The 14586-nt window shown below is 30.5% G+C and overlaps 1 protein-coding gene across 1 annotated transcript; it reads left to right on the top strand.

Annotated features, from left to right (window-relative positions):
* The first annotated feature begins 3241 nt into the window (after positions 1-3241).
* Positions 3242-6589, top strand: LOC145069182 (ureide permease 1-like). Its single transcript, XM_079016133.1, has 8 exons — positions 3242-3391; positions 4423-4722; positions 4822-4960; positions 5043-5217; positions 5469-5500; positions 5579-5673; positions 5774-6148; positions 6238-6589. The coding sequence occupies exons 2-8, from the start codon at positions 4486-4488 to the stop codon at positions 6391-6393; spliced, it is 1209 nt and encodes a 402-aa protein (XP_078872259.1). The 5' UTR covers positions 3242-3391; positions 4423-4485; the 3' UTR covers positions 6394-6589.
* The last annotated feature ends 7997 nt before the right edge of the window (positions 6590-14586 follow it).

Here is a 14586-nt window from a genome sequence, read left to right as displayed (position 1 = left end):
AGTAGAGAAAATATGAAAACAGAAGGAGAGAAAAGATTTAGAAATTACCTCTTGCGATTTCTAAACCAAATTCAATAGCTACGCTATAGTAGAAAGAACTATAAATGACAGAGGGCCTTTAGATGGAGGATGGAGAGGTTAAAAAAGAAAAGGCAACACAGACGATTTGAATCCTAAACATCAAACAAGGTTGACCAAAGTTTTTGTTCCTCGTAAATTTGCTACTATTATAAAAAAAATTAAAAAAAAATAAAAAAAAACATTGATTTGGTTCCTGATTTGCAGGGTTACCAGGGTTATCAAATTAAAAGATATAATTTCCATAAAATCATGGATCACGTAGATACTTCCGAGATATTCCTAATTAAACGTCTCATAATCAACATAATTACTTTTTAAAAATTAAAAATTATGAGGTAAAATTATGTGGAAAAATATGAAGGGCATTTTTGGCAACTCACTTTCAAAATTTATAGATTGAGGAGATGCCACATGACATAAATGGATTCTTTTATTAGAGAGAAGATATGAAATTTAATAAAATAAAAAAAAAACTCATAAAATGACATGTGGATAAAAAATTAATTCAAAATAACAATAAAATGATATTTGCCAAATTGAATGACAGTGTGACAAATTATTAAAAAAAAAAAAAAACCTTTATTTATTAGAGTAGATATGGTAAATATGCTTAAAATGAAAAACAATATAATTGTAGGACCTCAATATATAATTAGTCTGAGCTTTCAAAAGATTGAATATAAGGGCACGATTGAATATAAGGGCACAGTAGCAACAGGAACAAAAAAAACCTTCCAAATTTATTAAAAAAACCCTCTAAATATTTATATTTTGCTGAAATAATCCCCTCCTGGCACCATCTTTGCTTAAAATGCTCAATTTTATAAATTATTTTTGCTTAAAATCCGCAAAAAAAAAAAAGTTAAAAAGCAAAAAAATAATCTCAAATTTTTCAGAATTTTGTTAATGCTTTTATTTCTGTTTAATATTTTATATATGACGGACTCGTACGGTTTTTCGTTCTTCATCTGTCACTAATTGGTTCGTATAGAAGTTTAGTTTCTGTGTAACAAAAATTTATATTGGTCCGACCCGTTTTTATTGTTAACCGTTAGTGTCTCCCACAATGAAAACTCTTGGATCCTCCCCTGCTCTCGTTACTTTCTTCAATCGTGTGTCACTAGTAATGATATACGTTCAAATATGTAATTTTATTATTGAAATTTGATTTTGAGTTGATTGGTGAATTGATTTTTAGGGTCGAATCGATTTTGCTGCAGGGTAAAATTGATTTTAGATTAGTTTCTTGATTGTGTCGGTGGTGAATGATAAAGATGTGTGGTTGTGGTGGTGGTAGATGATGGAGATGGTTGGTTGTGGCGGTGAATAGTGGTTGTAGAAGGTAGTGTTTGTTGTCGAAGGTGGATGGTGGACGGTGATGGTTTGAGTGGATGGTGTTGGCCCGTGAAGATGACTGTGAAATATTTTAATGGTAAGTCATATACAAAAATATTTAACAGTAAACTATATACAAGAAAAAACAATAACTTGTTATCCACAGTCAAAATGGTAGGTTTTAAGAAGTCCGTATTACTAAAATAGTCTTTATCATAAATGATTTATCAAAAAGAAAAAAATATCTAGAATTTCACATATTACTCAAATAGACAAACACACGCAAAGACCCCTTGCCAAATATACTATTTGATCGCAAAGTGGTCTCCTATATTAAAGGCATTTTTAGACTTTACTTGTTTTTGCGTCAATGTTTTTTATAGAGAAATTAAATATCCTTCTACATCTCAATCAAATTTAAATTAAATTCAATGACATTTGTCACTATCTAAAATAGGTAGAATAATTGTAGAACAAAAATTTGATAAATATTTAATTTATCTTTTTTATAAAATCGTTCTAAACCAAACACTTCATCTTCACAACAAAAACTTATGTGAAATGTTACCGAAAAAAAAAACATATGAAAAAGAACCATTTATATAATAAGCTTTGATTTTTTTTTTTTTCAATTCTATTTAGTTTCTCTAAATAAAAACATATAATAAATGTTATAAAGTTTTTTGATGTGTTTGTATTCGTCTAAAACTATATTTTGTTTCAGTATTATATTTTATTTTCTTTTTGACGTATATGGATTAATGTAAAACACTAAAACTTATGGTTATGTGTTATTTTAATGTATTTGGATTCATCTAAAACTTATTTTTTATGTGTATTTTTAATGTTTGAACTTGTAAACATCAAATTCATGATTTATATATATGTATGTATGTGTATAAAAATAAGAAAAAACAAGAAAAAACAAGAAAAATATTAAAACCGGTTGACCGCCGGGAAACGGTTACCATACCGGTTCAACTAAAAAATCGGTTTTTAAAACATTGGTCATGAGAATTAATATAGTATATAAATTGTTTGTTAAAATTATACCATAATATAAGTAATACTATGGGTGTTCGCGGTGCGGTTTATCCTCAAAACCGCAAACCGCACCGCATATGCGGTTTGTTATTTTTGGGAACGGCAAACCGCACCGCAAAGGTAATAAACTGCATTATGCGGTGCGGTTTTGTGGTTGTTGTGCGGTTTATGCGGTTTCATAAACATAAATATTCAATTTAGTTTTAAACATAATTAGTGTGTGGTGCTTTATATTCTATGACGAAAATATTAATTGTCTATATAAGCATCTTCTTTATGCATAACATCAAAATATTTTACAATATTTTAAAATTATAATATGAACTTATAGTATTGTAAACACATATTTTTGATATTGTTGGTTTCTCATTTTGACTCATGTTTATCAATCGAAATCTCATAAACATTATTAAGGGTATTAAAAGTGGTAAACATCTAGCATGTTGTGTGTATATATATATATATATATATATATATATATATATATATATATATATATATATATATATATATGTTGCAATGCGGTTTGAACCGCGGTTTGGTAACTATAAACCGCAAACCGCACCGCATAGTGCGGTTTATGAAAACTACAAACCGCAAACCGCACCAAGAGCGTCCAAAACTGCATTATGCGGTGCGGTGCGGGCGGTTTATACGGTTTGTGCGGTTTAATGCACACCCCTAAGTAATACGATACTAATATTAAATACTATTGATATTTATTTTAATTTAAGCTTTATAAAATAAAGATATTTATGCATCATCCCTTATAACTCTCCCTAGTCCCAACGCATCTTATTTTAGTTCTTATTAAATAAACTCGTCTTCCCTGTAGAGCCAAAGTTGAATGACGGCACAAACAAACATAACCCTGTTAATGGTGTGGTTCATCTTTACAGGCTCACATCACCTCTACATACTCTTTATATAGGTATCATCCAAATTTGCATGTTCAGGAGGTCCCAATACATGAAAATGACACCTTGCAAATATATGTAATATGATAATTTTGCAAAATTACTTTTTTGGTCCATGATTGGTTGATATAGATCATTTTATTTTGTATATTTGTTGGGTTGTAGTGATTGTTAGGTACCTTTAGATTCTTTTGGAGACTATATATTCATTTTGCTTATGACGATTTTTTTTAAAGACTGAGTTTCTCTGCCAAGGTGGGTTTGACTTTATGGTCAAAGATGCAAACTTTGTTCTTGATTCTTATTCTCTGGGAGATTCATCTTGTTTGTGATCAAAGCTATGTGATCATATTAGTATATTTTCTTTAGAATTATCGAAATTTAATTAAATTATATATTTTATTTGATTCTATTGTGAGAATAAGCTGTTTGGGGAATATTATATCAATTTTTTGTATAGTTTTTGGGGTTTTTATGATTCTTAGGTAGCTGTATATATATATTCTCTGAAGATTCATCCTAAATATATTCATTTTTTTCTTTTGTTTTTTAAATCAAGTTCTAAACTTCGAATGCTACAGTTTGTTTATACATTATGCTCAACATTCATTTTTGTCCACAGAATTTTACTTTTAAAATTAAACATGTGTTTCTTTGCACTCATATCATCATTTTAATCTTTAAGTTTCTTAATTTTGATGGGTTATTGGTGTATTTTTTGACATGATCGAAGTTTCTGTTGCATTTGATCTGCTAAAAAAAGTCAACCTTCTGAAAGACTTGCAGTTCATCTCACCAATCCTAAACTCTTCAGTCATTCAACACTCTTAAATTTTAATGGGTAGTTGGTGTATTTTTCAAGATAAGGTCCCACTCTTGCATTTCAGTCATCAACTTTGAACTTTTGTGTTGCATTTGACTCGTTGAAAAAGTCTAACTTTACCCTCTCACAACCAGATTCTTTTTAATAATCCTAAACTCATAGATTCATTTCAAGATTCTTGATAATGTTAACAACTTTTAATATATTTGTTACTTTGGATAGGGTTTTCTCGGGTTTCGATTCGTGACCATTTTTACAGCAAATTGATTCGGTTCGGATTTAAAGATGTATGTAGTGGAAAGCAGAGGAGGAGCGATAGCATGCATGCTGCTCGCGCTCCTCTTCTTAGGAACATGGCCCGCCATTCTAACACTGTTAGAAAGACGTGGCCGACTTCCTCAACACACTTATCTTGATTACACAATCACCAATCTTCTAGCTGCTGTCATAATCGCTTTCACATTTGGGGAATTTGGCCATACCAATGATGGTAAACCCAATTTCCTAATCCAACTTTCTCAGGTATAATATGCTCATGCACGTAAACCATTCTACAAAATACATTATTTTGTTAAAATTCATATTACATACGCATGAACTACAATCCAACTTTCTTCTCAGAATAATTGGCCAAGTGTTTTGTTTGCAATGGTGGGTGGCGTGGTTTTAAGCCTTGGAAATCTTTCAACACAATACGCGTGGGCATTTGTTGGTTTATCAGTAACCGAGGTCGTCACCTCAAGTATTACAGTTGTTATAGGTATCATCATCATCATCATTTTTACATAAGCATCAATACATATGACTATTTTTGAAACATCTTTTGGATCACCGGGCAATAGGTACAACTTTGAACTACTTTTTAGACGACAAGATCAATAAAGCTGAGATACTTTTTCCTGGGGTCGCGTGTTTCTTGATCGCTGTCTGTTTAGGTTCAGCAGTTCATGCATCCAATGCTAAAGACAATAAAGAAAAGCTTAACAAATTACAAGTTTCTCAAGTTGGTGAAAACAGGTATGTATATATATATATATATATATATATATATATATATATATATATATATATATATATATATATATATATATATATATATATATATATATATATATATATATATATATATATATATATATATATATATATATATATATATATATATATATATATATATATATATATATATATATATATATATCTTATTTAGTTGAATATTGACTCAAAAATTTGGAATTCTAATGACCTAATTACATGATACTTTACAGATCAATTAGTAACGGGTCAAAAACGATATCAAGTAAGAACCCTTAAAACTTTCAACTAAATTTATTAACTTGGATTATTAGTTTAATTAATCTTTCTTTTCAATTATTAGAAAATGATCTCGAGTATGGAAGCAGTAAACCGGAGAAAGCAAAAGCAGGAACTGCTAGTTTTCTTATTGAACTCGAGAGCCAAAGAGCAATCAAGGTTATATGATAGATACAATACATGATACATCTATTACTTTACTCTTTTGTTTCCATCATTAAAAATGCTAACTTTCTACATTTTGTTTGAATTATTTCAGGTATTTGGAAGGAGCACTTTGATTGGCTTAGCCATGTGTTTGTTTGCTGGAATATGTTTTTCTCTCTTCTCACCAGCATTTAACCTTGCAACCAATGACCAATGGAATACATTGGATGATGGTGTTCCTCACTTAAGTGTCTACACAGCTTTTTTCTACTTTTCTTGCTCTTGTTTTGTGATTGCCATAATTTTAAACATTATATTCCTTTATCACCCGGCATTCAACTTGCCTAAATCTTCAATCAAAGCATATTTAAATGACTGGGAAGGGCGTGGTTGGGCATTTCTAGCTGGTTTTCTTTGTGGTTTTGGAAATGGTCTCCAGTTTATGGGAGGACAAGCTGCTGGTTATGCTGCAGCTGATGCAGTTCAGGTTAGTTCTTGTTGTACTTTATTGTACAAGTAGTTAATGCATTTGAATGAAGATGTTTACCTTATGAGGTTGTTGTGAAATGATTTCAGGCACTTCCACTTGTGAGTACCTTTTGGGGTGTGTTGTTTTTTGGTGAATACAGAAAATCGTCAAGGAGAACATATGTGCTTCTTGTAGGCATGTTGTCCATGTTTATTGTGGCTGTTGGAGTTCTAATGGCGTCATCTGGCCACCGCAAAAATTAAGATGATCAAAAGACAAAAATGTTAAACTAGATTTTAGAAGTGTTAAGTGATTGTATGATCAATATTTGTACAGGAACACAAAAAGATTTAAAGGTATAAATGCACAAAGCATATAAGAATATTTGTAAGTTTGATATTAAAATTGATGCTTGTAAAATAAGAGTTGGTACTTGGTAGAAAATTTAGTGTTTGTATTCATTGCACTAAGTTGTAACTTCCTTTTCTTTCTTCGGTAGTGCTATAGAGATATTTCTTTGTATGGTTATATATGTATTTATATCATGAAAAGGTGCTTGTTTGTCCCTTATGTTTGGCTAGTGTGTCTTCCTCTTCACTTTGCTTCTTTCCCACACCTTATCAACATTCTCTTGTTGTCATTTAACTTCAATCCTCAATTGGTAATCATTTGCATAAGACTACATGGAACAATTCTGGTAAATATATTCCACCAATTCAAAGTGAAGGTTGTAATGCACTTCTTTGTTAACTTCTTTGTTATGTATTGCCTAAATACTAGATGTGTACACTTTTGAATCAATTTCGGAATCTTGATCATCTTCATCTTCTCATTCTTTCTAGCTACAGTATGTAAGATCATCTTCTAAAATCATATTATGTAATATCATGCAAGTGTTCATTATCTCTCTTAATATTTTGGGAATCATTAGTCATATTGGGTTTGCACTTATGTGTCATTATGTCACCATTTAATATGGATAGGAGGATGAGTAGAAAAAAAATATAGGAAAATATTTAATTTCACTTTGTGAAATTGTCCCTGAAGTTTGGATTGTGGGCGATGCGTGCCCAAAACCCGGACCCTTCACATTTGCGGTATTTCGAAACTTATTAATTCATTAATTCACTTTATTAATATTTTTAACATTTATAAAATCACTTGTATTTATTTAATTTCTTTATTAAGTATTAGAAAAATATTATTAATATTTTAAATATATATTTAATTATTTTTTATTTATTAAATCCCTTCTATTACTATAATTAATATTTTAAATACTAAAATTTATAATCCAATAATTCCAAGTATATTATATCAAAATAAATAATTAAGTAGAACTATCATTATTTAGAAAAATAAAAATGATACGTTTTCATAAACATATCTTCCAACCCATCATTATTCCACATCTTCTTAAGTGAAGCACTATCCATATAGGGTGTTGGAATAAGGTTATGGATGGAAAATCGGACAATCATTTCATGTTTTTGTCCAACACGACATGACACGATTTTTTTCATAATCCGAACAAGAAAAAACACGACGTTGTGTTTTTTTTCTTTTGCTAACATGAACATGACACATTTAAAAAATGATAAAAACAACAAATACAACAACACAACAGAAAATAACATCAAATATTTGTTTATTTATTTATTCATGCTTAATCATATAAATGCTGGATCAGTGTCTAATGTCATAACTAAACTGATAAGACTATCCATTAATAGCACTCTTTTATAGGTTACCATCAATGAAGCAAATAGTATTTGAATGTTATAAAAGAGAGATACAAATAGTTTATAATTGAAATAGTTGAATAATTTATATGGTACTTGGACATAATGTTAATTGTTTAATAGTTGAATAATTGAAATATTTTGGATCCCTTAGAGGCATGAACAAAATTTCTAAGGGATAAGCCTTGAAATTTAGTCCATGGCTATAAATAAGGAAGGGATTTTAATTTGAATTAAATCTAGTTATTTAACTATTCATATTTGCTTTCTGTCCAAACAATTGGAAGCCATAATTACCCCCTCCTATGCACATATAATTCCATCCCACTATGTTATTCTTAGAGATTATCTTCTCTCTTTAACTCCTTGATCAATATCTATTGTTCCGATGATAATTTTCTAACATCAAATAGTTTGGAATTGTTGGGTGTAAACTATTAGAGATAACCTACTTTGGTTACTCTTCTTTGGGTTGTTGAATTTGACATATATCAAAGGTCTACAAGCAAATTGGTTTTGCTAATGGTTAGTAAACTTATATCTCTCTTTTATTTGTTAATATCATTTAATTTAAGATCCTCATACATTTTAGAATTTGCTTGCCTTAGATTAATATTATATGTTTCCGCTGCCATGTAATTAATCTAGGAAGTATATAGAAAACATATCAGTACTATGAAAGCCTTGCTTATTTATATTTGCACTACATAAAGATTGAGTTTATATTGTGTTTGCTTGGAAAAATCAAAAAATAAGGTATGATTAGGTTAGGATCGAAATTTTGGAGTGTTATGGATTTAAAATTGGTTTAAAATATTTTTGGTAATTATCTCAAAAATGATTTGATTTAACCTAATGCATTAACTATTATTTAATAAATAGCCAATATCTTAAACAACTATAAGGCTTAAGATTTTTCGAACATCCCTAGGGTTTTTCGAAAATCCGAGAGTCTCTAAGATTATCTTGGATAATGTTGGTTAGTTTATTTGAAATTATTTCCTTATTTAGCAAACTTGAAAATTTAAATAGTCAAGGAGATTACCTCCCAACTACCCCTTATTAATCTAAAATGAAAGAAGAAGTTCGGGAAACAGTTAGGCCGCTCTTAAAAGGGATTGATTAATTTAATAGTTTAAATTAATTTTGGTAATATATATTGAATTCGAAATGTTATAAATATTTGAAGGATGTAATAATTAATTGGTTAATTGCTTTAACATGGATAATTAGAACTAATTAATTAATCCAAATTTATATATATATATATATATATATATATATATATATATATATATATATATATATATATATATATATATTTCAAAATTCTTGAATATATATTTTGTTGTTTAATATTAATTATTAACATGTACTCTCACATGATTAAAAATTTAAATAGTGATTTAATATTGTCATGTGTTCTCATATGGTTAGTTAGAATTAATATGATTAAACAATTGAAAATTTGAAGTTTTTAAAGTACACCCTATACTTTATCAAAGATTATATAGTATGTATTACTAAATTATATGTGTCATCACATGGTTAACTACATCGATAATTAGATCAAGAGTAGGCCCCATCCATTCTAAACACTCTAAGATGATATAAGAAAACGGCCTTTAAATTGACCATTGAATGGTTGTCCTTTTCACCCACCGCTATTTTTGTGGACCAATGGAGTTAGTCGAAAGGGTTCAATAGGTTGATGTAAATTTATAAGTATTTACTTAAAAGTATCAAAACAAATTCCCGTTTAGCTATTAGTAAAAATGTGAACTCGTGTTTATGGATCGTGTTTGGTTACCCGGCACGCACATTAATTTGAAACTATAAGAGGCGAAGTGATGAGGGAACTCATGTTTATGGTTTATTGATGGACTGTGTGTGCTTTACCAGCACATCAATGTGGGGTTATAAATAGAGCGAGTGTGGCATGCGGGTTTGCATGGTTATTCACAATCTTGTTTGTAATCCTCGATATCCCAGACACAAAGGTAAGAGCATAATATGAGATTAACATGTCATTGATAAGATCAATGAATGTCAAAAGAGCTAGGAGTTTCATGGACACTAAAATTGGAAAAGAGCTTTGTCTACCTAAATAAATTTGTATCTTGTTTATGACATCCCTTTACACATCAAAAAGCCAAATATGGATCCTAGCCTTAGTAAATAGTTAATTATGGTTAAAAAATATTTAAAGGATTAATAAAATGAACTAGAATAGAATTAATATTGAATGATATCTATAAGATAATCCACTTGAATCTACTGCAACAAAAACTCAAAGGATTAGTTGGAAGGATGATCAATCTAGTTAAAATTCATAGTTTATGAAAGGTTCTCATAGACAAATAGAAAGATCATGCCTTAGATAAAGCTCTTCCTAAGGTTCTGCCAACCACTACATTCCAAATTTTTAAGAAAAGTTATCAAATATTCATATTGAAATAAAATGGAATTTCATTATATTAGGAGTTGGATAGGGTTAGTCAACTCACTAGCATGTATGTATGATCAGTTTACTCTGATTTTTGGTATAAACATTTTAAAATGTCCATAGAGGAATTGAATGGCATGTTGATGTTTCCTTTTGGAACTAACTATTGGATAAATTGTCTAAGGTCTTAACTAAATGGGTATAATCTTGAAGAATAAAATTAAACTCTTTTTTGGGGTTCCCTCAAAACTAGGAAATAGCTTGGATTGATTATAGGAGAGAGAGATAAATGATTTATTTAAATATATTATATCAGTTGTATATTAATTGGAGATAGTAATAATTAATTAAGAATTAATGAGAATTAATTTGGAATTAATTTTGGGTTAATTAGAACTAACTAGAGGCATATGGACTAGATTGCAATTTTGCAAAAGTTAAGCAAATGAGAGAATCCATAACCTTCCTAGGGTTGACGGTTTTGGGGCTCCTAAAGAAGGTTTCTGGAAGCCTCATAGTCAGATAAGAAAATAGATATGTATTAAATTAAAATATTATTATTTTAAATTCAAATCTAGGGTTTCATAGATTATCTGGCAGCTATATAAAGGGGTCTAACCCCCTTGGAAAATCGATCCTAGGTGTAACGTCCAGATTTTCAAGGTAAAATTTTCATTTTTACTTATTCAAATATATATTATATCATAATTACATTATGCATAAACATGTTGTGAGTGTTTGTGTGTATAGTAGAACATTACCCTTCACATGAGTACCTAAAAAGCATTTATATTCAACTGGATAAGCACGAGGCTAAGAGAGTTTCCAAAAATACCATATACCATAGTACATATAGATGCATACATATAATGCCTCACGATATGCCAATAATGTGTGTACTTACGACCTACGTGCCATTTTGCTGACACAGGTCTCTGTGTATTTATGGTCTACACATCATTTCGTTAACACACATTCCAATAGGCTCTCGTCCTCTTTAACCATTCCATCATCATCCCCTAACTAAGTTTTTAATTACAACAATTTCCCACATAGAGACAACACTTTAGATTCTACTAGTACATGCACAATTATACTTTCTACTCTACCAGCTTACACTTAAGCACATGGAGACTATTCTATAGCAATATTGGAAATATGAATTTGATTCTTTCATTTGTGGTAGTGTCTAAATTTACCAAGTAAGGAAATATTCTCATCACCCAAGTTTCAATTGGACTGAAACTTGGAATCATACAAGGTGTTGAGTGTGATGTGTGAGAATTTTCAACTTTGGAAAATTAAGACTAGTTCCGTGTTCACATGTATATGTGACTCAAGAGAAGGACTAAGGGATCAAGTACACTTTCTTGTGCACTTGTCAAACTCCACCACAAAAGATGGATAAGACTATTCGTCATGACTTACTAAGGTTTAGTAAATATGATTATACTTACAAGCTTAAGTATAATTCTGAAACATTGAAAATTTTTCAATGTATGATAGAACGAATAAGAAGAATCAAATTAGGCAGAAGGATAAAAGTTTCTCAAATCTGAAAAGATGGGAGAGTACTTTAGTATCATGTTTTAAGATCATCTTTATGATTTTGAGACCTTATCACAATTCATCCTCTAAGTGCATTATGATAGTTAAGAACAGGAGTTATGAATTGTTGAAGTGGTTAAATAAAAAAGATGAGTCATACTTCATTCCAAAACAATTCTTAGAGTCATACTCCAAGATTGTAACTTAAGTGACATATCTTAAAGAAGGTTTATTAACACTAGTCAAATGTAAGAGTAAAAGGTTATCTACTTGTATACATTTGAAATTGGTAAGTTGTGATGTTTTGGATAAAACAAAGACCAGCTAAGGCCAATTGTGTTAAGTGTCTGTCTTGATTAGAATCCACACTATCTCTTGAATATATGGCAAGAAAGTATTATAGGTCAAGGAGACAGTGGGAGTCTAAAAGATCCTGAAAGGGTTTCAAGAGGTAATCAAGAATTAAACTTGTATCTCATCACTAGCACACAACTAGAGGTTTATAACCTATCATGCTGACATTTTTGTGCCCATTCCAGTTAAGTTGGCTATACATTTGAGTTCTACATGTTCTTAATTGTTTGCATAGCTACTTGGAAGCAATGGCAGGCCCTTGAGCTGCCAGGTGGCTAGAAGTTAAGATTGCACAAGTTCAATCCATATGAGTTAGTATTTGTCACTAACCTAGTCTTGTGATTATGGTTTGACAAATTCACATGGATAAAACACATACACCATAAAATCTAAGTGTCATAAGGTTTCTCTTCGATTCATGAAAATGATGGTAAGGAAACTCTTTCACTAAGTAGATTTTAAGTAGATAACAATTGTGATATTTGTAGTTCTCAAAGTCGTTAGTCGAGCGTGCGTGGTTAACCGGCACACTAACATTGACTTATGAGAAATGGAAAAAGGTCTAAACAATTGAGACTATGATTACGGCATCCCTTTTCATAGTTCTGAAATTGCTTAGACACACCTGTGAGCTATCTAATAGAGGTGTATTATTTTGATAAAGTCTTATCAAGGCAATCTAGTATCAGAAATATGAACTTTGGTAAGAAAGTCAATAAAGTATTGTTTTTCCTAGAAGTTCAGCTGATTTTCGAGTACATGTCAAAGCTAGTAGGAGCATAAGTGTTATGCTAATAATCATCATGTTAGTAGGAGCATGATAATTATGATAAAGGTTGCAAGTTAGCAATGTTAATTATAGAAAACAAAAGGTCTCAATTGAGAAAAGTTGTTTTGCTATAATTAAGGGAGAGGAAATTATACTTCATCTCAAATCTAAAAGCTTAGATTGAGGTTTTAATTGTATTTAGTCAAGAATATATATGAATTTCATGTTGGAATGGCTCAACATAAGGAAATTCATAATATGGGTTCATTATTTGCGTTCTAAAATTCGATTATGATTACGGCATCCCTTTTCATAATCTGAATTATGAGAACTTGGCGAATAGAAATGGAAATATTATAGCAAAATACTATTCTAGTCTTTATGTGAGACATCATGAATCGTGTCCCATATGCTTCGGATATAGGAGCGATTACATGTGCTATATTCATCCTTCCTAAAATTTTCCAAATGCCTGGGGCATTAAGAAGGGAAAAGGTCTAGAATTGGATATGACAAAAATGATTAAGCAATTGTTGAGTAAAACCTAAGGTTTACCAAAGATTGGTTGCTCAAGGACAGTTGGAAGTATAGTATTAATTCTGGAAGGACCATATTGACATAATCTGTAAGGAGGCAAATCTTGTTCAGAAGTGATAGTTAAAATGGAATATGGAAATGTTTCAAAGTTAGAAAGAATTTAATCTGTAAGATTAGGAAACTTAATGCAAGAAGGATGTTTCCAAGGAGTTGATCTCCTTTGGAATACTCTGTAATGATTGTTGCCAAGTCTTTGTGAATTTGTGCATAATCATTACAAGAGGATCAACACATATAAGTTTAGAATCCAACAGATTTCAGTAAATGGCATGAATTTGGAATTCTTGCATTTGTAGTAAGGAATTGGGACTGTGAAATGAGAATCATTGGAATTATGTTCAATTGGTCTATTTCGCAAAGTAAAGATCATAGACAAACATAGAGTTCATACTTGGTGTATGGCAAAACTATTGCTTTCAAAAACATAGTGTACATGCTTGGAGCATGGGACACCTAGTGTTTTTAATTCAAGTATAAAGTTGATAAAACCGAAACAATGAATAATGAGTAATCAGTATGGTGATAAATAGAAAGTGTTTTATTTATGTTCATACGTTTTGATACCATATTGGATTCGATTATTCTTGTGTTTCATTTTGCAAGTTTTGACTTCCAGAATAAACTAGGTTATTCCTCCGGAATGACTAAGTTATTCAAACCATCCACAGTCGGTCATATGTTGGAAGTAGATATGAATCAAGACTGTCATGGGTTGGCTTGTAGAGGTTTAAGTTGATGGACCAAGTTGTGCTACAACACTCATGAGTGCTCATAAGTTCTGAGTATTGGATTCAACCCGCGCTCATTTGAATCACTTTATGGATTTTATCATGAGTGTGTTGGATAAGGTGTCTAAGTCCATAACTATTTCGGGTGTGTACTTGACCCGACCCGGCATGGTCCATTTGGGTTGCATGGCACCATGCAATTGGATAGACTAAATGAGAGAAATAACACTTGGAGATTATTAATATATTATAAGTTCTAATATATTAATAAT

Source organism: Lactuca serriola, chromosome 8, assembly GCF_051521515.1.
Source record: "Lactuca serriola cultivar US96UC23 chromosome 8, Lser_US96UC23_V15, whole genome shotgun sequence".
Classification (NCBI taxonomy): Eukaryota; Viridiplantae; Streptophyta; class Magnoliopsida; order Asterales; family Asteraceae; genus Lactuca; species Lactuca serriola.
The sequence above is the reverse complement of the archived record's forward strand: the minus strand, read 5'-3'. Positions and strand labels throughout refer to the sequence as shown.